We start from the raw sequence: 25,961 nt of genomic DNA on the forward strand, positions 1-25,961 counted from the left end.
TCCTCTCCCGTCACTGTAGAGTTGGCAAACCTTTATTTAAAAAAATACAATAAGTTTTTTGAAAGTCCTATAACTAGATAAACATGAATAGACAATTTTAACAGCAATGAAATATTAATACGTTTTGTTTATGGATAAAATCTATTTTGAATTATTTAGAAAATTTTTAAATTCATTTTTTGTAATCTAAATTTTTTCTTGTTTAAATTATTTTTTTTTTCTCCCTAAAGGTGATTATAGTTAATATTTAATGATGCTCAGAGTATATCTAAAACTAAGGAAAAAAATATTTTGAGAAAATTATAACTGGATTTAGAAAGTTGTAGAGAGATTAAAAAATAGTTTACTAGTCTTTTAAATAATTAATAATTAATTAATTGTATCTGAAGATATCTAAATTGTAATTAAATAATTCTCACAGCACCATGTTAGTTGAAACGTAGCTTTAATTTTTTTTTTGTGTCGAATCAAATTTTGTTTCGTGGAACCCTCTTAATTATACAAAAAATAATCATTAATTCTTTCCTTAAAGTCTCCTTCATTTCTTATAATATTTCTTAATTTCTTAAAAAAAATCCTCTTCTTTTTAACTTTTCAAATTTTATCTCTTTTAGAATCTTAATCTTATCTTATAAGAATGGGAAACTTTGAGTTATTTTCAATTCATCATATTTTTAAATAAAGTAACGTATTGTTTACTTTAAAGATTGTTTACTCTATTTCTTTTCTTTTAAATTTGTTGCAATCTTTTTAGAGAATTAGTTGAGGAAAATCAATTTAATTAAACTTATATTTAATTTTATTATATTTAGATACTTTGGTCTAAGTCTTTATATTTTGAATTTTTTTTTTTGCATAAATTAGAAGTTACTCTGAAGAATAAAATTATAGATAAAAGAAACTATTTATGTTTGTGATTGAATAATGTGATAGATGGTTAGAATGTAAAAGTGACCTACCTAATCACAATATCTCAATTTCTATATAGAGATATGCTTTGTTAAGAAAATGATAAGAATGTTAATAGATGATTGTTTTAGAATAATTTAAATCTAATACTCTTGTTAAGAAATTGATATAATGTGTAGATTATGCATCAAAAGATATAGAATTTTTTTTTAAATTGAGTTTTGAATATGATTTGAGTAAAGCTAGTTCCTATAGTTTTTCATATGTTAGGTTATGAGAATGATGTGAATGTGTGTATTGAACTTGGATGATCTATGTTTAATTGAAATAAGTGAAGAATGAGACTAATGCAAATTATGGATTGTACTGATCATTTTTAATGTGCTTGAAAGTTGTATTAATTATATTGGTTTAACTTGAAAATACATTTGGTAAATTTACATGTGGTTTTGCTTAAGTAAAAGTAAAATAGAACATATATCCAAACTTTACTTTTATCTAATTTTAACTCAAGCAAAGAATTTTTTTATTAAAAAAAATAGAGTTAAAACTCAAACTTTTCTCTTGAACTTAGTTTCGCTCATGTCTAAATAAATTATTTTCTTTGTTGTCTGATTAATGGATTCATTATTCATTGAAAATAAATAATAATATTTAGTAAAACATCAAGACTTCCAAAATATATCGATTTTTCATCTGTTGAATGTTCTTTTATATATAAATTTATGTGTGGTGTATATTGATTTTGTGTATTTGTATTTGATTGAAATTAAATTACTATGTTGTTAATTAAAATGTTATTTTATATACGTCCGAATACAAAGACACAAGTGAAATTCATTTAAAAGGAAAGGGGAACATTGATAAACGTTCAATAGAGTAGAAAATTAAACTATAGAGTATTTTGATTAATAGGTTTAGTTATCCATTTAATCCATATAGCTTAAAGAATTAGGTTTTATACTAAAAAGATATCTCCTTTTAGACTTTATACTATAAGAGGATATTTTTATACATACAAACTAAGAAAGATTTATAATACTAAAGTTTAGTGGTAAGAGTAAGTAATAAATTTTATACTCAACAGTTTTTCAAATAATTCATAAAAGCAGGCCAGAACATATTCCAAAGCAGAGTACAATATAACTGCTTTTAGATTAGAGAAAATTTGGAAGTATTAGATCTCTACATATGAACATCAAAAATGCCAAATCTAAGGACTGATTTTCTGTCAGACATTTTTCACAGCCAAAAATCCATGTAGCCAGGCTTAGCAGTGAATTCTGTGGAGACAGACTGATATAACCATTAAACACCTACTAACAAAGAACTTCTGAATTTTTATCATAAATATCTCACAACTTCTAAATTCTTATCATAAATAACTCATCACATTAAACATGAAGGCGTTGATAATCCTTTGTGTCCTTTAGCTAGTGGTGGTAGTCTGGTGGATAGTGCTCACCCTTAAGAAGCATTGGGCATTTGGTGTGCAGCACAAAAAAAGTAACCACTTTTCAACCACTGTAATAACCTATCATAACTAGGATTTAAATACTGCTACTCGTATGACTAAATTGATCACTGGATCCTTTGTAGCAGCTTTTCAACCATTATTCTCTGTTGAGCATCACTCAGTGTCTCTGAATTCATGATCGCATTAGCTACGATAATAGTTGTTTGTGGAGATGCTGCCTTCACCTGGATGGAACAATGGGAAAGAAAAGCTGAAACTAAGAATGAAATTTTCTCCAACTTCAACTCATAGGTTTCATACGACCCATGTCCGTTTAAAGAAACAAAGAAAAAAAACAAGATATGGCACACTAAAAATAGTGAGTGTCTGCATACCCAAACACGTCCATTTAAGCCAACTGCAATCTCAAAGGAAACTTTCTTCCCTAAAGCATCAAGAACTGGACACGTGGGTGAGCTAAGAAGCCTACAAAAAATCTCTCGTGTCAATATCTGTTAATGTTTATGCATGAACAGCAAAAAATTAAAAACCACTGGCATACCTCCTTGAGAGACCAGTTGTACAGTCAAACATATAGCCATCTTTTAGAGCACCAAATTCTGCTGCTTTCCCAGTAGCTGAACAAACACCAAAACAAAATAACAGGCAGGGTGGGTTAAGTCTGCAAAATTAATACAGAAATAAATTTAAACTTACTTAACAAAAAAAACATACAATTAAGGCACAAGGATAAAACAAAGTCGAGATAAAACACCTACCATCAGTGCATGACAGCTCTGGATTCATTCCAGGGTTTGCTTTTACAACCCGCACATAAAGCAAAGTACCTATCTGCAAGTGATGCATTAGGCAAAAGAAATTACAACCTACAGAAATGTGATAAACCAACCAGATAAAACATAGCTTAAAACCCAGATGAGAACAAGTTGCTAGTTTGACATTCAAATCAAAAGAGGAAAACAAAAATGTAAATGAATTTTACTCTTCACGTTTTACAAGAATTAATTACAAAATACACTTCCAGAAGACTTAATTAGGTTAATCAAGGTGATCTATGGCAGTAGCGATGTTCATTAATGGAAATAGCACCCACTACTTCGTAGTCCTAATCTCACCCTAATATATAACAGAAACAGAAAAACTGTTTGTTATGATTTATGCGTAAGAGGAGAGAACCTAGCCCAAAATATTAGTCCATTAGGTGAGAGAGTCCCAAGGCTTAAGCACTAAATCAAGTAGTTCATCCTATTTAATGTGGAACTCCTAACATTGCTACCCTCATTAAGGGCAAATGCCCATTTTCACTTTATCGAACAGTGCCTTTATATCTATGAGATGAATTCACTGATCTACCATTATTGTTAGGACTAACTGTTGGCACCTTAATCCAGACTACAAATAGCCTTTTTCATAGTCCAACTCTCAACAAGAGGAAAACCCCAAAAGACTGTTTTATTAGATGGGAGAGTCTCAAGGTACCACATCAAGTAGCTCATCGTCTTAATTTGGAACTACTAACAGTTTTGCTGACTTGTTCTTCTTCCATATTCAATAAATCCAACGAATCTAGCAAACCACATGGAGCTTCAACTTCTGTTGTTGTTTGGACGAACTTTTGTATCCTTTCACCTCCTAATGCATAATTCATATCAAACAATACTTAAAACCTAATACTCCACACATCAGCCAGCCATCAACACTGATCTAAGCCTGGACAACCTGAAATCACTTTTTTTATTTCTTCTAGGAAACACTCCCTTACGAGCATCCAGAATGCAATCTTTTTCTAGGAAACCTAATACGTCCTGACAATCTTATCTAGAAGGGTGAGAAATTTAGTTAAATGATAACTAGGAAATCTTTTAACCTATAAAGGCAAATGGCTGCTGACAAATGGGAAAAAGTATCTAGGACAAGAATGAGATATAGTGAGAGAAGAAATATGCCAAAATATTCAACTACACATTTTCTTTTTCAAAACAAGAATATCAAGGCTGATCAAGGATGAAAACTTTAATTAAAGCTCCATAGCTAAGAATAACCCTGCTCGTAACAATTTGGCACTTCAAGCATTAATATATAAAGAAAATTATCCAAGATTATGCATATAGAAAATGAAAATTTACTATTATTGAAATGGAGGAAAAAGTACAGCTATAAGGTGAACAAGATTTCTACAAAAATCAAACAAAACAGATAATATAGAAAGAACATGAAAATAAAAAATAAATATAAAATGCAACTTTGACCCCAAGATGCAGCCAATTTATGATGGATGGAGTTCGAATTTATAAACAAGACATGGTCACACAACACAAGTTTTAAAGCAGACTAGTTAAGTGACTTTAAAGTGTAAAATCCAGCATGAAGACCAAGGCTTGTAAAAAGGATTTTGTTTTTAGTCATACTAGCCAAAGTTACCAGTGCCTCCAATTGGTGACACCAATCTTCTAATGGTCCATGGTTCAATGCCTAATACTGATCTCCTTCACCTATATCTAATTATTTATATTAATAACTGATGACCAAAAAATGAACCTTCTATTTTACTTTTGGTACACAGCAACAAATACCAACAGAAAGTTGCAGTGATTTGAGGTAGACAAGGCAACGACAGAAAGAAATAATTATGAATGTGTAATCCTTATATATATTATGAATAAAAACATTTCTATTTTTCATCAAGATATGTTTCCAACCTGCAGACAAAGAGATGAAACGACAAACTGAAACTAAAAAAGAAAGTATTGCATTATTTTACATCTGCATGAAATACATCAAAAATAACTTATACACACCTCAAACTTAGGTATATTTCTTCTAGTTCCTCCTTCAAATGCAAGTACCGGTAAAAATGCTATAGCTGGTCCTTTTATGTCCACAAGAAAGTTCTACACAGAAATAAATCGAAATTTTTATAGAAAAAAACCTAGATTTAGATGAGAACAAATTTTAACTATTTTCAAGCAATTAAAAAAAGTACAACAATTGACACAGAACCAATCAATCCATTCATTTTGTATTACAAGGGTAAATTCCTTTTTAACACTTCAATCAACATTTACATGATATTAGTTAAGATGAAGCGACCTTTGATTATCAACACAACTTTGTAGAAAGCCTTAGAATTTAGATCTCAATCCCACAAAATCAGTTTGTAAGATGAGACCTGACTTCACTTATATTTTGTATTTTAACTATATCACTGGTTGATGTTGGACTACACCACTCATGAGACTCAATTATGACAACCCCAAAGAGACTGCAACTAAGGCAGGTTACGTGTGAGTGCAATTAAGACAATTGTCCAACAAAAAGAAAGCAAGTAAACAAGAGAGAAAGCAATCATAAACATTGCTATTAGCCTCTTGCTTTTTTCGTTTCTCTATTACTTGTGTTCTTGGTCTGTTTTCTTGACATACGTCTTTACAGGAAAAAACTAACGGTTTTGAAGAAGGGTAATGCCAACTTGTCACGGCTAATTCTCTTTTTCAGTCCTTAGTCCTCATTAACAACTTAAGACAATTAAATAATTACATAAAACTCGAAGCATACAAGAAAGCTTGAAAGACAAAATTAGAAAATTCCTTACATCTGATCTGGACTCCGCAACAATTCCAAGTACAGAATCCTCTGCATGCGGCACATACTGAAAAAAACTTAAAAAGATCAGAATATGGACGAAAAAAGATAGCACTCTTCAGTAGAAACATTAAAATCCTACTCCGAACAAAGGAAAATTGCATAACATAATCCAATGCTGAAAATAGAAAATGAAATTTATATGCATTAGAAAATAGTTTTCTGCAAGAATACAAACTGTCATTCACCTTAACAGCAAGAACTTGATTCCCACATAGTATTGAATATGTATAAAACTATGAATTGAAATGGAAGAAAGTGCTCAAAGCTACAAACATTTAGCCTAATTTCATGATTGCAATTAAAACTTTACTTAATTCAAGAGGGCATAAAACAGACCCAAAGCAAACATAGGTAAAGGTCTTCCACGAATTCCATGACGGACACTACCTTCCAATGTGATAACAAACAAATTTTGACACTTACAAATGACATTACACTGAAAACCAAAACAATTGATTTGAGGATATTATTCCCACGCCATCTTTTTCTAGATTAAAATCATACTAGCCGTTTCTACTAAAAATGCCCCACTAATCCATGTAAGATGAACACATGTTTTATTTGAAGTCGTTTATTTTCTGCTATTTGACAAATTCGTATAGCACTAAGAAAGAAGCATATTAACCAGTAGCAATGAAAAGTCAGTATCGTCCAATAACCAAAGTCATGTCTTTACACATTAATATATAGATCATGACCGCAGCATTATACTCACCCTCTTCTGAGAATTTTCAACCCAGTATTTATTGGGCTTTGAGAACCTTAGTCTGCCAGCCTTCATTACAGAAATTGCATCACAGTCCTAGAAAATTGAGACAGACGATAATCAATATTATTAATAGGCTTGAACAGAATGAACAAAATGCAAGAACTATCATCATCTATAATTTCCTTTTTGTTTATACGCAAATGAAAATTGAGTGCCTTATTACATCCTTACTAAACAGAAGAAAAATTCAAGAGAGCTAGTATATCTACCGTGTCTGGCATGCATATAAACTAAGAAAATAAATATGAAGGTATGGCATCCTAAAATTAGTTATAAGTTAATAAGCACCCAAAATACAAAAATTCGTCTTTTCAAATGGACAAGAACAAAGACACTTAAGTACTCCAAGGAGCATGTCATATTACTTTATCTGAGACTTCAGCACCCGATAAGTCTCTATCATTGTCAAAAATTATTTGTGTGTGAAAGAAGGAATTCAAATGTCAAATTTTCAATGAATCCTAAATTTTAAAAGAACCAAAGACCTACCTGTCGTAGACCACCTCCAAGTTTAATTGTCTGGTTTGTCATGCTAGACAGGTCAAGAACCACATCTCCAGGACACTATACAATCATTGACATAAATTATAAGTAGCAGAAAAAGCAATGCTCAGTGTTATATCCATACCCAATAGAGATTGATAAGGGCTTGAACAAGGAAAACACTCACCACTAATTGGTCCACTAAATTTGCAGAGGGTTTTGTTTCCATTTATTAGAGCAAAAAGGACGCGCTTGACGGGGAAGAAGTTTCAATCCAACAACCTTGTAATTTGTACTGTGAAGATCATTCAACATTCAAATGTAAGTTTTCACATTCCAGCTGGCAACAAAAATTGTTCATTTCGACTTGACAAATCACATGAGTAAAACAATCATTCAATCACACCAAAGAACACAGAAAACCAATTCCATATGAAAAAATTGCAAATGGTTGCAACAATGCCAGCAGAAAACATCTCACTTATTATATTTAATAAAAGAATATAATTTTTATATATGTTGTTAAAACAATAACGGGAATTGAAGATACCGAGAAGAGAAGAATGCAGTGTTTGCTGCTTTGTATCAGTGTGCTCACTGCAGCAAGTGAGTCAAAAAAAAATAGGGTTTGGTTTTGATTCTGATTCGAAGATAGCAAAATTGAAAATCCCCAGTTTAAAGAGACACTCAGCCAGCCCGCTCTACTCCAATACACTGTTCAATTTCTATGACGTTTGGGCCCGGTTTAGATTGAGAGGGTTTTTATAGAGAGGTTTTCTCTTATAATTATATCTCTTATAATTATATCTCTTATTTAAGAAAATATTTTAAATATATCATACGTATTGATAATACTTGTACATAATATTTAAAAAATATAATTTTCATAAAAATATTATTTAAAAGATAAAAAAAAATTATATTTAATCTAATATACCAGTAGAGGTATATCACGAATAATTGTATCTCTTATTTAAGAGAATATTTTAAACATAACATACATCTTCATAATATTTAAAAAATATAATTTTCATAAAAATATTACTCAAAGAGATAAAAAAATTATTTACCAATATCCCATTTAATCGGATAAATCAGCAGAGGTATATCACAAAATGTATCGCATACATGTATTAGTACTAGTATTTTGCACATATACTAGTACCGGTATTTTGACTTTTGCAAGCAAAGAATTTTGTTTTTTGAAAGGGAATTTATTGTTTATTATTAAAAATATTTTTTATTACTTACAAAAGTTATAAGATTTGTTAGTTATATTAGATATTTAATATTTTTTAATATATGTAATTTTTCTTTTCTATCATTTGTAATTTGAAATTAGTCATAATATTTTTAGATTTATTATAAATATATTATATTTTACACAGGAAAATTAATTTCATACCTAATTTTTAACTATATTCAATAAGATAGAAGTGTTATTTATTGTATAATCAATTTGGAAAGTTATTAAGAATTAACTTAAATTCAAATGCATTGTAAACATTTGATTACAACTTAATAAGAAAATATTATATCTCGAATTAAATTATATATTTTTTAAATGAATATATAGAGAGCGAGTTTGTACATTATATTATAAAGAAAAATAATAAAAATTTGAATTAAAATATAGTAATTTAAGTCAAATATAAATCTTCATAAATTAAATAACAATTTTATACATTTAAAAAATAATTTTTATATAGTTTATTTCATATACAGATAAAATAAAATTACTAAGAAGTGTAATACTAAAATAATTAAAAAAAAATTACAATAAAATAAATATGAACGATATATAATAATGATTACTTAAATTTGGTATAAAATATTAAATAAAAATAATTCAGTAGAATAAATCTTAAAATTACGAATACCTGATAGATTAAAATAATTGGAGAAAAAAAAGTAAGCAACTTTATTATTACGGATAACACATTATTATAAAATGTGTCTAATACATAATTTCAATACATTATTACATAGACAAATATTCATGCAAAACCAGGTAATGTTATAATTAGTCTGCGTAAATAAAAAAGTATATAAGTTAGCATGAATAATTATATATATATATATATATATATATATATATATAATTGGGTAATACTTCTTTTAAAAAAATTTAAATTATGAACTAGTTGTTTAATTAATAAAATTCTAATTAGTTGGTTGAAAGTTTTTTTGTAATATAATACTCCCCGAAACATATCTATTGTAAGATACGGTTTACTCATAAAAAATAATTTTATCAATATCCAAAAAATATCTACGGCAAGATATAATTACAGTTTACAACTAATAAAAAATTAATCAAAACAATGTTTTCCCAAAAAATAACCCTATAGATAAAAAAAAAATAGTGATGCCCTAAATAATAAAATAATCTCAAATCAAAATCTTAATTACGATCTTATATTCCTATTCATAAAATAATTGAATAGTTTGCACTTCTTTTATTTTTAATCACTTTAGCCAGATCTTGACATGAGATGTGCAAATGAGATAATATTAAGGATAAAAAAAATTCATATAGAATTCAAATCACATGGGTATAGTGGTTTCTCACCATCATTTACATATTTTCCTGAAACTCAACATCAAATCTTCTTTTGAGGATATTTTCAACCACAAAAAAGAAAAGAATTCTAGATAGAAATCATTTTACACTCCAAATGGTTAATTATAAATGATAAAACCAGCAAAACAAACAAAGCACAAATATAAATATTCAAACTTAACCAAAAAACATATATTGTAATTGTCACCACTAGTTTTGGATTAAAAGAAAAGAAAAAGAACATCTTACCAATTTAATATTGACCATTTCAAATTGAAAATAGATGTTAGATTACAAATTTACAAAAATAGAGAAAAGGAAATGAGATAACAGAAAAAGAACAAGTATTTGACTCAAAAAGATATGAATTCAGTTGAAACTCTAAACCATGCATGTTAAATGTTGTCCCAATCAATTCCGATCTTATTTTGTCAAATGAAGAAAAAAAGTTTTTTTTTCAAAAAAAAAGAAATAGTAACATATAAGAAAATGAGAAAAAAATGGAAATTTTTAGCTCGATTTTTTCATTGACACGTATCTCTAGAATAAAGCATGCATGTGATCACTATTTATAACTACAAACTTTGTCATCAAATTTTGTCATGAGTGCTTAAGTGATTACAGTGCTAACATGTAGTTGCATGGTTTCAAAGAGTCAACGTTTGACTACTTACATCTCAAAGGAAAGAGAGTTACCCCAATCTCTTTAACTTAGGTTTCAAGTTAATGTTTGAGTTATACATCTTATTAAAACTTGAATGTCCATGTTGTCATGTGAGCGATGAGCGATGCATCTCATTAAAAGTTTTGAAAAGCTTATTGTAATTAGCAATGGTAATAAGCAATGTATCTCATTTCCTTGAGTATCACTACAAAAAAAGTTAAAATTATCTACAAATAATTATATACGGATTAAAGTCCGTATATAAATTAAGCTTTATATATAGATTTTACATACAATTTTTTTTCGTATGTAAAATGTTGTTACATACAGATTTTTTTTCGTATGTAACAATATACTAATTATTTTTCTCTTTTTCGTATGAAAAATTCGTATGTAAGCGAGGACATCCCTTTCATACCAAATTTACATACGTATTTTAAATTACAAAATTATTAAAAAAATATAAAATTTAAAACCTTCTTTCATTTTCGTTGGATGCATTTCTTTCCCTTTTCACTTATTTGCTCCTTGTCGACACTGAAACTCAATTTGCTCATCTTTTATGTTTATTAACTTTGTAGATTGAAAATCTCCATTCGTAAAACCCTAGCTTGGTTTGTTCTAAATCAAAGAGACCATTCGAGTTCCAATCATCCTCCCCACACTTGGTAAGAGAATTTATATTCTATTAGTTTCTTCATGCTTCTTGCTAAACCCATTGAAAAGCATAATGTAATTAGTTTCAGTCTCAAAGTCTTATGTACTTATAGTACCTGAATAAACATAAACAACCATCAAGAAGAGGTTAACTTCCTCATCCTCTTTTGAAGAAGCACTAGAAGAGGTCCAATTATTGTTTTTCAATGTAATGTAAGTTATTCCAGTCTTACTTTCTTTCTTAGATTTCCTATCATTGAACTTTTCTTTATTTTGACTATTTGGACATTTAATTTTGATATGACCTTGTTTTCCACGTCCAAACACATGTAAAGTTAGATGAACTAGAATCAAAATTTTCATTTACGTATCCTTTTTTTAGAAAAAAACTCCATCCTTATTCCTTTTCTTTAGAAATTTTCCAAATATTTTGACAAGTAGTATTACATTTTTTGAATCATTGTTTCATTCTCTTCATTCTTTCATATAACATCTTTAATGCAATGCTCTAATTTTTTTTGTCATAACTTTCTTGTTCACTAAGTGTATTCATCTCTAGCTTGTAATTCTTAACTTTCCAAACAAAGATATTGTTAACATATCATTTGACCTTAAAATTACATCAACAATTGCTTCCTCTTGTTGCATCTTTAAAAATCCATACTTGTGAATCAATGCATGTTTTCTTGTCCTCTCGACTTCAATAGCTTCTTCATGTGTGACTTTAAGAATGTCCCACATTTTCTTTATTAGGCTACGGTAAGAAACTCTGAAAAATTCATCAAGATTCAATGCAAAGTTTATAATATTCTTTTGTTGTGCAATCATATTAAGTTATTTGTCTTCAATTTGAGACCAATCAAACCAAGATTTTTCTAGAAGCTCATGTTCAACAACATGCTTATGAATACACAAATACCATTCACTATGACATCCCAAATCCTTCTATTAATGGATTTAGTAAAGATCTTCCTTCTAACTTTCCAAAACTAATAGTTTACCTCTCCAAATATTAGTGGCCTATTAATAGATGAACATTTAGCAAAAGGAAGGTTGCTCTTAACCATTTTTGAAAAACATGATAAGATCTTGAATAAGAGACCAACTCTTATGCCAATTGTTAATTTTTAAAGGTTTAGTTCAAGATGGAAGTGAATTTAACTATCTCAAATTTTCATAAAACTTATAATGATGTCTCTATTAAAACATTCAACTTTAGGATTGTTGTTTCCAATTTTATGCATAGAACCAAGATGAAAAAAAAACATCAATTGAATGCTAGAGAGAAAGATAAAAAAAAATGCAATTACTTTTTATACTAGATCACTTTATCAGAGAGTTGCATCTAGTTTCTCAACCACACCGGTCAAGCTCACACTAAAATAAGAGTTCCTACAAATACACAATTAATACAATGAAAGAAAATAATCCAAGAAACCAAATCTTGAACCCTACATAATTGATTTTCACACCTAGTAAATACATTTAAAGATAGTCTAAAACTCAAAATCGAATACAACAAATGAAAACAATATAATCTAAAAAAAGTATAAGAATAATAAAAAAGAATAAATCAGGTGAAATTCTATGTCTCTCTTCAAACATGTTATTAATTTCATAATTTGCACAAATAAAGCTTTAAGAATAGATTTTAGCTTTGTCTGAACTCTCTTTCAATTATTTTTCAAAAACCTTTGTTTTGATCTCATGTTAAATGATTTTGAGATGAAAGAGTCATATATATTCTAAAAATATTTGTTTTAATTTGTTAATTTTACTTGTGAAATTAATTGATCAACTCATTATTTTAACACATTAAAATAGAAGAGTCCAAAGCCTTTACAAAAGTGTAAGAAATTTTAATCTACTAAAAACTCATTTTAACATATTAAAATAGAGAGCTCAAAACAACTCATGGTTCTAAGTGATTATTATTGACTAAAAGGATTATCTAATCAATTAAAATGTTTCTACGATCATTTTCTACTAGTTAAGACCATTTTAATAGATTAAAAATATATTTTAATTAATTAAAAAATAACTTATAATCAAGGCAAGTTCTAATTCAATTGGGACAACTTTCTAACTGCAATTATAAGATCAAATCATAAAATACAAGTTACAACAAATCTTAATCAACATAACACATCCTAAAAACACATCTAAGTCTTCATAAACATATTCAATAATCAACAACATTGACATGAATGATAAAACGACTAAAGCTTGATGTATTATATTGTTCTACATATAAAAATAATACTCTTTCCTCTCATACAAAGTATTTGGATAACAAGAATATAATAATAAAAAAATAGTTAGATCATTGTTGGAGCATATTTGATGAAGTTTTCTACTTAAAAAAAATCAAAACCTAGTTGTTGGATCAATGTTGTACTACAGTGTGATATATATATATATATATATATATGTGTGTATATGTATATGAAGTTGGTTACACTATGTTTTTAGTGTCTGTTTTAAGTGTTCCTATGATAATGATTTAGTTGTATTTAGCTTGAATTTAAGCATTTGTTATGGATATTGATTTAATTTTCTAACACACAACATAAGATAAACAAGACATGTAATTGGAAAAAATTGAAAAGATTGAACTAGAATAACTAAACAAAACAGTAATAAGAGTTAAGACAAATAAGTAAAAGATAGAAATACTTGTAGGAATGAAAGAATGAAAGAGAAGTGTCACTCAGAAGACAAAGAAATGACAAGTTTAATAAAAAAATATTTACTTACCTCCAAAGGTTCTTCACAAATATTTTAAAGATGTCAAAATTTTATTTATAAGTGCATACAAATTTTAAAGAATAAATTTATCATAATTAAAAATAATATTTTTATTTATATATTAATTTTAATATATATAAAAAAAATAAAGGTCAAAATCCCCCTCAACTCCCAAGCTTACCTCTTAAGAGCTCAAGATAAAATTCCAAATTTATTATCACTCATACAAGAATATCTTCACAAGTCTCAAAAATTCATAAATTCCAAAGTAAACTTATTGATTTTCCTTCTAAATAAAATTTGGAATGCCTAATTAGTAAAATGAAAATGTGGCTTCCAAATCACACTTGTCAATGCCAATAATTAAACCGGTAAATCGAAAAAAAAAATTAAAATTTAAAAATAAAATCTTCATTTGGCCGGATTTGTTGGAGATGTTTTCCTTACTTATCATGTTTTTCATGCTTTCTTTGCCACATTTTTGTTACCTTTATTTAATGTTTCATTGGCCAAGATTCAATTAATGGCTCCAAATTGGACTTCAAATGGGCTTTGAATTGGTTGCTTGTTTCTTGCACTCATCGTTTTAGGCTCTTTCTTCCTGCACCTCCAAAATTTTATCTACACTTCCAAAAAACTTTTAAATCCTAAAAATACCCTTTGACCATTTAATTAAAGTCACGCGCATCACACCTCCAAAATTACTTCCGGATGTCGACTTCCGGTGAAGAATACTTCCGGAAGTCAAAAATTATCACCGGAAGTCGATTTTGGAAAGTCAAAATATATCACTAGAAGTCGACTTTCGAAAGTTAAAATATATCACTAAAAGTTGACTTCCGGAAGTCAAAATAAAGTCGACTTCCGGAAGTCAAAATTTATGTTTTTTTTTTCGTTTATATTTTTTAATTTAAAGTTTTGTTTTTAAATTTTATTTTTTAGTTTAATTTTTTAATAAATTATATAAAAAATTATATATACGTATATATAATTTTATTTTTTAAATATATATATATATATATATATTAAAAATACTTAAGAAATAAATTAAATTAAAAATACTTAAACTTTATATTAAAAAAAATATTAATTCTGCTTTAACTATTTTTAATTTTAATTAAAATTTATGTTTTCTAAGTTTTAAATGTTTTTTAGTTTATTATTTATTATTTTATTTATTTTTTATGTTTTCATATTTCTTAATATAATAATTTCAAATAAATTAAATTAAAAAACATTAATTTTTTAATAAAATATTTTTTAAAATTTAAAAAAATGGAGTAATATTTTAAAAATATTCTTTAAGAAAATAAAAAATTAGAATATTAATATATTACCGAAAGTCAAATTCCGAAAGTCAAAATATATTAGCGGAAGTTGACTTCTGGAAGTCAAAATATATTACCAAAAGTCGACTTCTAGAAGTCAAAATATATTATCGAAAATCTAAATATATAATCGGAAGTCAACTTCCGGAAGTCAAAATATGTTATTCAAAATCGACTTTCGGAAGTCCAAATATATTATCGAAAGTCGACTTTCGGAAGTCAAAATATATTACCGAAGTCGACTTCTAGTAATGTTAACTTTGTGGTGTAGATGGTGAAAGTTAAAAGGGTATTTTAGGTAGTTTGGTAAAATTTAGGGGTGTTAAAGAAATGGTTGGAGGTGCAGGAAGAAACAGCCTTGTTTTAAAGTTATCATCCCTTCTATGATTTCTTAAGTATTTGAGGAAGTTCATCATGGTAATTCTACTTTTACTATTTATACCACTAAAAATAAGAAAAAGAACTATAAATTTTCAAATCCAAATAATACAAAAAAGAGAAAACGAAGGATTTTGTTAATATATATGTTTAATTTTCTTAATATGCTTATTGTTATTCTAGGTATAATATGTTTTTGTTAATTTTCTTCTTGAAAGTAGATATGCAATAAAAATAATGTGAAAATCAACTAATCAAGAATGATGTTTTTAACATTCGGGAGATAAAATTTTAAGACAAATAGTTTATCTTGCGTATCAAACTTCACAAATATTTACGTCAGGAAGACCTTATGTCAAACTATTGATGTTATCTCTCAAAAAGAAAAATTATGCTCAAGAAAATTAAAATACTAATATTAATATTTGTGACACTCATTAGTTTACATCAATGCTGATTAATACACATCAGAAAAAACATTTCTAAGTTTATAAATAAGGTTTATTATGCTTTAAGTTTATTATATATTTGAAATTATTTTAGTTCATTTGTTTATAAATTCAAAATACATGAAATTATGTTTACAGTGTGATATTCAGTAGGGGACTATTATAGGAGCAGGGAGGGCCATGGCCCCCCAAAAATGTTGATTATTTTATAACTTTTTGTATTTAAAATTTTTAAAATTTTTAAAATTATGTATTTAATATTTTGATTTTTTTATAGTTTATGCAATTAAAAATTTTGAAAATTTTTAAATTATATATAGTATTTAAAATTTTTTAAAATTATGTGTAGTATATCAAAAATCAAAGAAAATTAAATTAAATCTTTTTTATTTAACTTATAAATCATAATATTTAATATTAATTAATAATAAAATTTGAAATTAAATATAATAAAGAATAAAAAAAAATATTAAGATATTTTTTATTTGTCTTCTAAGTTTCTTACATATTGTTCACATAGTTTACTTTTACTTGTTTTTTTTTTTGTATTTTTAAAGAGGAAAATAATCATTGTTTCTACTCTTTCCTCTTATAGTTTTTCTTTCCTTCTTAAAAAAAAAACTTTTTTGTCTACTTGACAGTGAAATATTAGTTTAATAGTTAAAATTATTTTTTATCTAACGAACTTTTCGTATATTCATTTTTAAGAATATAGAAAAAAAATAGTGTACTATGTATTTTTTTCATAACTGATTTTTAATTGTAGTTTAATTATCATGAATTTTTATTTTAGTATTTACATCTCAATTTTTTATTAGATTATGACAAATTATTCTTTAGTCTTAGTCTTTAAAAAAAATATTGGTAAAGAATAAAAGAACAAATTATATTTTAAAAATGATAAAAAAGGAAATTGTGTGAAGATGAAAATAAGACAAATTCAACTTTTTCAAATATATTCTGAACCATGATACTATTAATTCAATTGTCCAATTATAAATTTGTTTTCTTAAAGTTCAAAAAATTACAGGTGAGTCATTACTATAATAGATTTTTTTCTAATGAATATTATCAAAACAAGATTATTGAATAAAGATGAAAGGTGAATATTTTGCTGACAATTTGTTTATTTACATTGAAAAATAAATAACTGGAATTTTTAGTTCTGATCCATTATTGATGAGTTCAAAAATATAAAAAAATAAATGACAATAATTATTATTTCTTTATATAGTTATGGTTATACTAAATTATGTATTCATTATCTTTGCTTTGGTGACAATAATTAAATATATAAATTTTGATTGTATTAATTTGGCTACCCATAAAATATTAATCAAGATCCGCCACTAGTGATATTATTAATATTTAACTATAGTTAAATAAAAAGAAACAACGTTGTTTCTTTTTATTTCCAATTATAATTAAATCAATGACACTTAATATATTAGTGTACTATCTTCAACCGGTTTTAAGAAAATTATGTGTACTAGTGAGAGGATGCTCCTTGTAAAATTTAAAATTAAATAATTTGTTTTAAATATATTATTTTATAGATGTTGAAGTGTCCATATATAATTATTTTACGCATAACTTATTTCTTTTTTTCATATATTGTTTCTTTCACGGATAAACTTAAATTAATAGATTCATAAAAATATCCAGGTAGATGTCACATAATTGAGTCTCTTATTAATAAATATCACTGTAAATATGATCAAAATATATTAAATGTATAAAAAAATATAATATTTAAAAATAATATATATATATATATATATATATATATATATATATATATATATATATACATGGATATATAATTATATTGGGTATAATAATGATATTATCTAATTGAGTTAAGTATGTTTTTAATCCCCGAACTTTGACCCAAAATTGAAATTCGTTCTTGTCTGAAACTTCGATATATCTTGATCCTTAAACTTTAGAAATGAATGAATATAGTTCTTTTAACCCAATTATTTTAATTTTTTTTACGTGTCGAACGCTTTTCATGTTAGTATTAAAGTTGTTTACACTGTTTGACACATTCCTAATTCAATATCTAGTGAGAAATGTATTCAACACCTAAAACAAAGTTAACATAATTGAGTTAAAATGACTATGTTCATTCATTTTTAAAGTTTAGGGACTAAAATATATTGAAGTTTCGGACAGAGACAAATTTTAAGTTGGGGTCAAAGTTCAAGGAGTAAAAACATACTTAACTCTATCTAATTTGATCATTTATGTAAAACTTTAATAGATATTTGATTTCTAATAATTATTGCATATATATATATATATATATATATATATATATATATATATAATGAAACTTTTTATATTTGTCATAGTAAAATTGTTATTTTTATTATATTATTATCCCTTGAAAAGCGAGATTTGTAGCTCCGTCCCTGCGTCTAATTGCGTATGTAGGAAAAATAAAATGAATTTAAAAAAAAAAATGTAAAAAGTACTAAACTGAAAAATAAAACAACCATAAGAAATGATTTTGTGTGGTAAAAAAATCAAAGAGAACTGTAACAAGAGTCCTCATGGGTTTTAGCCTTCTTATATAGAATATACTTTAAAGAGAAAATACACTTACAAACTAAAATGTTAGAAAACATTTTTCTTTTCTCCTAAAAGAATATCCCAATTACAATTTTTAATTAGCCTTCCTCTCAATAACACAAAGGAGGAAGCTAATTGTCATGCAAAGTTACAACATGTAGGACTTTGATAGAATCATCTTATAGGTAATAATTAAAAAAAAAAAATCTTCAAAGGTTGCTTCTCTTCTTTCTTCTTTTATTTCCCTTGTTAATTAAATAGACTTGGCACCCCCACTTTGAAACTATTAACCAAGTTTTTTTCTTTAATTTTCCTCCATCCATCAACTTGAGTTATCCTCAAGAGTTACAAGGGTAGGAATTTGACCATGGTTAACAAAATCAATTTTGTTCAATCTTAAGCAGCACAACACCTCCTCAGGAAGTTCCTCTTGCTTTTGTGCCTGCAAAACCATAACAAGTGGATATCAAATATTATTTAACCAAACTAAAAACATGTTTTGATTCCATACAAACTTGACCAAAAACAAAAGAGAAAACTTCACAAACTTCATAGTTTTAGGATTTTGTTGTAATTACGGTTAAGAATCAGATTTTAAGTTTAACTCAATTCTATAAAAATAAATTGTAAAATAAAATTTGTATCTACTTATATATTATAAATTTGTCTTATTTCTAGTCGATACGAGATTTTCAACTGATCCTTTCAAGACAACATATACCTGGATAGTTAGGCCAACATCAAGTATTCCAAGCTTTACACGGTCTCTGAGTGAATCAAGTCCTTTCCTTGATATGTAGCTAAAACGATGTATATCAAGATCTATCTCAAAGTAGTTAGGTCCCTGTAATCAAAATACATGAATAATGTGTTCAAATATAAGGAGTAGAAGAATCATTTTGCATGGTAAAGTAAGTTTTATGACTGAATGCAACATAGAATTGTTGAACAACTTCATTTTGATCATTCCACCTCAAAATCCTAAATTTTTGTTGCATTAAAGGGTGTATAAAAGTGTTTACACAAAATGAACTCAATTCTGATGCCATAAATATGTTATATACCTTATAGAACTCGTGTTGAGGACGTGACAACACAGGCTTGCCATTGTAAGCATTTATAAGCTTTTTCTCTGTAGAATACAGGTTAAGATCCTCTGGATTGACAACCCCAGCCAAAATTTTTAGCCTCTCCCTGTAGGGAATCGTGCTTTCCTTTGTATACCCTTTCACCTTTTCCATCTCATCATCCATTAATCTCTGCCAAACCAATACTCTTGTTTAGCTTAAAAAGAAACAAATGCTCAATTTGATGTTAGGAAACTATAGCAAGATCATATTGGACATTCACTTGTTTTCCCTCGAGTAATGGATTGACACCACCGCCTTCAATCTAAAACTTTAAGACAATGAATTTATAGGTCATTCTTATATGAGATTTAATTTTCTTATTTTTACTTAATGTGGGACTTAGATTCAACATTTGCATTCCTAACCCTTGTGTTTACTAAGTCAAATTTCTAAATAACAGGTAGATATCGATGAAAAGAAATACCTTAATCATGCTTTGAAAATTTTGTGAGATCTCTTTTTCAAAATCCTCGGACAATTTAAAATACAGTACAAGACTCAAGCCTTCTCCATCGGCATCACCAAGGAACACACTAGCAGCATATGCTGGCAGCTAAGGCAAAAGAAACATAATAATATAAGCAAGCATTCTTTAACGTTGTACAAGTAGAAAAACAGCATGTGAGTATAAAAGGAGCAAACCTGTATATTAACAATGAGGAGGGAAGGTAAGTTCTCATTTTCTGTGATAGATGGAAGTTCAAGATACCTAGCAATGTGGTTTATCTTCTTTGGACAAGAGAATAAATCAACACCTATTGGTACGTAAGGACAAATTTCAGGAGCAGGGCTCTTTTGCTTATCTCTGCACAAGTTATTTCGCATATAATATTAGTCTTTTAAGAAGAAACTAAGAATGAAACCAGTGGACTAATTAATGGATGAATATGAATATGAACATGAAATGAAAAATTTTCACGTGCCTGAAAAAGTTTTCACCACGAAGCTTGAACACTGATGGTGTAATCACAGACCATGTACCAGGTGATGGATTTTCTTGAGTTGAACCTGGGATTTGAGTCCCTGCTTTAGGACGGAAAAGAAATTGCTCTGATGAACCTGTTCATCCAATCATTTTAGTATCATCAAAATTCTGAGATATATGTATGTATTTGTTTATGCTAAATCTGAAGGCCAAACATTGAATGTTTCTAGCCTAAGTCAATATTCAGATTTAGTTGGAACAAAATTAATATAAAAAGTAGCAATGTAGCTGTAACAAATATGTATTCAGTGCATATAACATTCTCATTGTTGGACAAAAGCCTTTAAGATGCTCATAATTTCACGCTTGGAGATTTTGAAGAGCAAAAGGGAAAATCATGAACAAAACAATGGGAAACAGTGCATATTATGCACTTACGGGATTCGGTCATCTTGTCACATCCATCAATTGATGACCTTGTAACAGAAAGCATGATAACCGTTGATTGTTTTGAGTTGGTTTCTTGAGTTTTCTCATAAAAGCAAGATGCAGTTTCATACTGAACAACCTGATTTGGGCCACTTGCTAAAGCATTGCTGGCAAAGGGAAAACAATCTGTCATCACAAAAGACAAACACATAAGTCCCATTAAGATAGCAAGAACTGATTCTGAAATGAACACTGAGAACTGCAACCAATAAATGCATCACCTCCATGCACACTGCTGAAGTCATCATCTGAATCAGATTCTATAATGCTAACTGAATCAAACCATGCTTCTTCTTGATATTTTCCTGCATAATACAATCATACACCATCAAAGGCACAAACATTACAATCACAAATAACCAAAGGGTGAATGAGAAAACTTGTTATAAGAAAACCTATTAACTGCGTACCATTTGCATCAATTTGAGTGTGGTATTGAAGTTGTGTTAAATGAAACTTCATATTTGAAACCTCTGATCTTTTGCAGGGGGCTGAAGCACCATTCTCAAAGTCGAGGTTAACAAAGTCAGTGATATTGAAATCTCCCACAATGCTTCCAGCATTGCTTACCCTTTTCAAAGGCATATCAGGAAGTGCTGTGGGAATATTTCCTCTGCGTTTTGACTTGTGTTTTCTTCTCTTGTGGCCACTATTGGCTTTTCTATTTGGATTTGAGGCACAACTCCCCATTGTGGTGGAGGCAATCTTCTTCACTAACCCAGCCAACATTTTGACTTTCTTTTATTTCACCACAAAAATTGGATTAGGAAGTTTGTATGATTGATTCTCTGCCAAAAAATTAGAACCTTGCAGCCACAAAAACAACCAAATTATAGTTCTAGATTAGCATCAAAACATGGAATAAAAATACATAAAAAGGAAACTCAATTTATATGTGCATACATATACACCTCAAAAAACAGCACTCTAAAACAATGATACACCTACGATTGATTATAACATGGAGTCCATCAAAGTGTTAGATATATGTGCCTGCCACAACCACCTCAATTTGAAGAGAAATACCTGAATAATGAAGAACACGATATAAATATATAAACACATATTGATAAAAAAATTTAAAGAAAGAAAGATTCGCAGAATGATTTGGCTCGCAAGAGTTGACATAAACACGATAAAATCAGCAGCAAACAAAACAAGATGTGAGAGAGGATAACTACGTTGACATGGACTCATGGTACGTGTTGACATGAACACAAACCTCCAACACGTACATGTGTTGAAGGGGTAACCAACGGATAGAACAAAAGAATACATAAACATAGATGCATGCAGGAACGATGAAAAGATGGTTATATGAATGAAGAAAGTGAGAAAATGGATTGATGATAAGAAAAAGAAAGAAGAAGAAGAAGTGAATCACCTGGTGAAGGGTACTCTGCATGAATGGAGGATCCGTCGTTCCCAGAAAGGAACTAGGATTCCTCTCTATACGTGTTGGTTGTGGTTTCCTTTGTCCTTTAACTTGTTTGAGACAAGAGAAAAAAGAGACAAGGGAAGAGAAGAAAGAGGGTTGTTCCAACCAAAATGAAGAGAGAGAGTCAGAGAAATATGAAAGGTGTTGACAAGTACACAACACAATCCTCCGATCTATTTGGATCCTACTTCGTTGTCAAACGCTATTTTTTATACAAATGTAGCCATTGTATGATCAAATCTCTTACTATAATTTATATCTTACAATCTCATTTATCATTTATCTCACCAGTTTATCAATCATTATACTAATTTGTTCTACCATGTTTAATAAAATTATATTTTATTATTTTTAATCAAAAAATTTAAAATTTATGAAAATGTAATCTCTTTATCCTCGCTTTTAATCTTTAAAAAACTTCTCATCTAATAATTTTTATTACTAACATTGTAGATAGTGTTCATATTTAAAGTTTTACTTCAACCATTAATAGTAGAATACTTGTAAACAACGTCATAGATGTGATAAATAATTTATTAAGAACATCAAATATTAATAAATTTACTGTATAAGTTTTGTGCATTTTAAGATATTCTAATTAATACGATTAATGCATTAGTAACTGTTCTTTGTTCTCAAATTAATGTAAGTGTTCTCTTCCAAGTTTCAAAGACTATAATATTATTTGAATTAGTGTTTGTTTATACTAAATGAAAAGTGCAATAATAATAATAATAAAAAAAAAAGTGTTCCCAAAGACAAAGTAACTAATCTCTCTTGTCCCTAACTTTGTATAGAAATGTCAAAATGGTTTCAATCCGACTCATCATGGATTCGAATAAGGTTGGGTTGAGAAAAATTTTAGTTTTTTTTTTTAAAATATGTTGAACTTAACCCGGTTCACATTCAATCTGGTTTACCATGGGTTCAAGCAAGGTTGGGTTGAGAAAAGTTTTTTTAAAAGTAGGTTAAACTCAACCCGGCTCACTTAACCCACGGATTAAACAGGTTCGAGGCGGGTTGAAGGTGAGTTGACCCATTAAACCCACCAATATTTTTTTACAAATTCTATTTTATTTTTCAATAATTATTTACTGCTCCTAATTTTATAGGTTCACAATTTCATATTTTTAAATGCTAGAGTGTTGTTCAAAAATATTTGAATAGTTTGAATGTTTAATTAATTTGATTGTCAAGTTATATACGTTGATACTTTAATCTTTAACAATAATTTTTATAGTAAATTACTCAAACAATCGTCTTATAAACAAATTTTTTTAAATTAGCATGACAAAAGTGTGTAGTTTTTTTTATTTATATTTTATTGAATAACATGACAAAAAATGTGTAATATTAGTCATGTTTTCTTGAACTATATAGACACTTTCTTGGAAATAATTCATCATATATTGGTGGTGAGTGTGATAAAGATATTGATTATTGATTTTATTGTGATTTTCATATCATGAGTTGCTTAAAAAATTATTTAAATATTTGAATACTTAAAAATAAATAAATAAATAAATAATTTTTTTATGTGAGTTTGTGAGCCAGCCAACTTAACCCACCAATCCGTGGTGGGTTAAGCCAAGTTAAAAAGTTTCTGACTCACTATAAAGTGAGTTGGATTGGGTTCTCTCATTTTCAACCAGGCTCGTGGTAAGTCAAATTGACTCACTTTGACATGTCTAACTATATAAGATGGCATAGACACTTCTTTGTCAACGCGTTTTAATTGAGAAACTCTTATTGAACTTGTGTTCAAAGTAATAATTCATACAATTTTTAGAACAATAACTTGTATGATTAATAAAAAGCAAAAGTAATACTATATGTTATGTGAATGACATTGAGATACCAATGAGACCTTTACATCCAAGTGTAAATTAGTTACCCAATAAGATATTAGGACCAACTCAACATTTTAATTATATAGTGTTTATTATTGTGTGATTATTATTTTACATACATTTCTAGTTGACTACTATGCTGGATTGTCTTTTTATGGTAAAAAAATGTGTAATTACAAATATTTGCGAGGAAAAACTGTATATTAAATATATATTTAATTGTTTTATTGTGAGTTCGTGAATGGTGGTATTCACCCATTGATAGAATTAGTAAAATTTATTTATGTATTTTTAAAAAAGTCAAGTTACCAAAATAAATTTATTAGTAAAAAAAATCAATCGTTGTTGAAAAGTTGATTTTATATATTTATATTCTTTTTAGACATGTTAAATTTATTTTTTTTTAAATATTTTTTTAAAATATATTGGTGTAAGTCATTTAAGTTTATTTTAAAAAACTAATTTATTTATATTAATATTTTAATATAAAATTGTATTTGAATTATACTTTAAAATTAATCAAATTATACTTATTTTTAAATGACTTTACTTAAAATTAAAAATAAAAGATATTCGTAACATTCATTCATGAATATAAAAAAAAGTTAATACCTAATAAATAAAACACTACAAAAAAAACTAAATTGCGGGGTTTTAATTTCGTTTAGCGGGGTTTATACCCTTCATAAAATAATTTGCAGGGATTTTTCAAACCTCCGCGGATAGGTTCCCCACAAGTTATTTGTGCAGGTTTTCTACAACCCTGGTATCTAGTTCATATTGTGGAAGTTTTTTAATGGAGGGTTATAACCTCTCCTATTCATGATTATTATTTTGTGGAGGTTTAAAACCTCATTTATTTCCATCAACCTATTTGATTCCAAATTTTTTGTTTTTCATTTTTTTGTGGGGTTTAATACTGTCCTCAATTCGAGGATTATACTGTAAAGGTTTTAACCTGTTTCGTTTGTATTATTTATTTTGTGGATTTATTACTATATTTTTCTTGCGTTATTCAAATCTCTTAAAAACAATATTTTGTTTGTAATTAGAATCTCCTACTATACTTGACAATGTATGTCACCATTTGAGGTACTTATATTTTTATATCAATAATATTTTTTTGTAAACTTCAATCAAATACTTCAACCAAAGTGCTCAAATATATCTAAAACTTTTGATTCTCAAAATCAACATATTAACATAAAAGCAATTTAAATTGAAATAATTACAACTTAATCCATACTTACTCAAAGTTCATAATACACTAAAATAGTTTCATCCTAAAAAACATCATCAACACCCTAAATGTTGCTACCACCAAATGATCATCTTGTACCCATAGAAGACTCAGGCTTATTTGCATCAACGGTTTGCTGAAATTATAAAAGAAAAATATTAGAAGAATGTCAACCTCAAATCATGAAATCAGCATGCATATACTAAAATAGTTTATTACTAGATCATTGACTTGCACAAAAA

At 27.7% G+C, this 25,961-nt stretch overlaps 2 protein-coding genes across 3 annotated transcripts; both read right to left on the bottom strand.

Annotated features, from left to right (window-relative positions):
* Positions 1-2,030: 2,030 nt before the first annotated feature.
* Positions 2,031-8,024, bottom strand: LOC114173013 (putative exosome complex component rrp40). Its single transcript, XM_028057202.1, has 10 exons — positions 7,834-8,024; positions 7,471-7,578; positions 7,290-7,364; positions 6,747-6,833; positions 5,979-6,035; positions 5,185-5,277; positions 3,145-3,217; positions 2,928-3,003; positions 2,761-2,851; positions 2,031-2,610 (listed from the first exon to the last, which is right to left on the bottom strand). Exons 2-10 carry the CDS (start codon positions 7,510-7,512, stop codon positions 2,491-2,493), a joined length of 714 nt encoding a protein of 237 aa, XP_027913003.1. The 5' UTR covers positions 7,513-7,578; positions 7,834-8,024; the 3' UTR covers positions 2,031-2,490.
* Positions 8,025-18,606: 10,582 nt separating this feature from the next.
* LOC114173272 lies at positions 18,607-22,740 on the bottom strand. Of its 2 annotated transcripts, none has more exons than XM_028057550.1 (11): positions 22,576-22,740; positions 22,140-22,217; positions 21,602-21,997; positions 21,413-21,496; positions 21,141-21,317; positions 20,701-20,836; positions 20,420-20,582; positions 20,202-20,330; positions 19,712-19,906; positions 19,369-19,491; positions 18,607-19,089 (listed from the first exon to the last, which is right to left on the bottom strand). In XM_028057550.1, the coding sequence occupies exons 3-11, from the start codon at positions 21,918-21,920 to the stop codon at positions 18,970-18,972; spliced, it is 1,446 nt and encodes a 481-aa protein (XP_027913351.1). In that variant the 5' UTR covers positions 21,921-21,997; positions 22,140-22,217; positions 22,576-22,740; the 3' UTR covers positions 18,607-18,969. The 2 variants fall into 2 exon arrangements, with proteins under 2 accessions (XP_027913351.1, XP_027913352.1); XM_028057551.1 differs by having other exon boundaries at positions 22,103-22,217.
* Positions 22,741-25,961: the final 3,221 nt, after the last annotated feature.

This window comes from Vigna unguiculata, chromosome 2, assembly GCF_004118075.2.
Source record: "Vigna unguiculata cultivar IT97K-499-35 chromosome 2, ASM411807v1, whole genome shotgun sequence".
Taxonomy (NCBI): domain Eukaryota; kingdom Viridiplantae; phylum Streptophyta; class Magnoliopsida; order Fabales; family Fabaceae; genus Vigna; species Vigna unguiculata.

What these genes read in the sequence shown, in the direction of transcription:
- LOC114173013 (XM_028057202.1), bottom strand. Translation starts at nt 7,512, where the DNA reads ATGGAAACAAAACCCTCTGCAAATTTAGTGGACCAATTAGTG. An exon ending in TTGCGGAGTCCAGATCAGAT is followed by an intron (nt 5,278 to 5,978) that starts GTAAGGAATTTT and finishes ATTTCTGTGTAG; the next exon opens with AACTTTCTTGTGGACATAAA. An exon ending in GAAATATACCTAAGTTTGAG is followed by an intron (nt 3,218 to 5,184) that starts GTGTGTATAAGT and finishes CATCACTTGCAG; the next exon opens with ATAGGTACTTTGCTTTATGT.
- LOC114173272 (XM_028057550.1), bottom strand. Translation starts at nt 21,920, where the DNA reads ATGTTGGCTGGGTTAGTGAAGAAGATTGCCTCCACCACAATGGGGAGT. An exon ending in CTTCAGCAGTGTGCATGGAG is followed by an intron (nt 21,318 to 21,412) that starts GTGATGCATTTA and finishes TTGTGATGACAG; the next exon opens with ATTGTTTTCCCTTTGCCAGC. An exon ending in CTCAACACGAGTTCTATAAG is followed by an intron (nt 19,492 to 19,711) that starts GTATATAACATA and finishes TTTTGATTACAG; the next exon opens with GGACCTAACTACTTTGAGAT.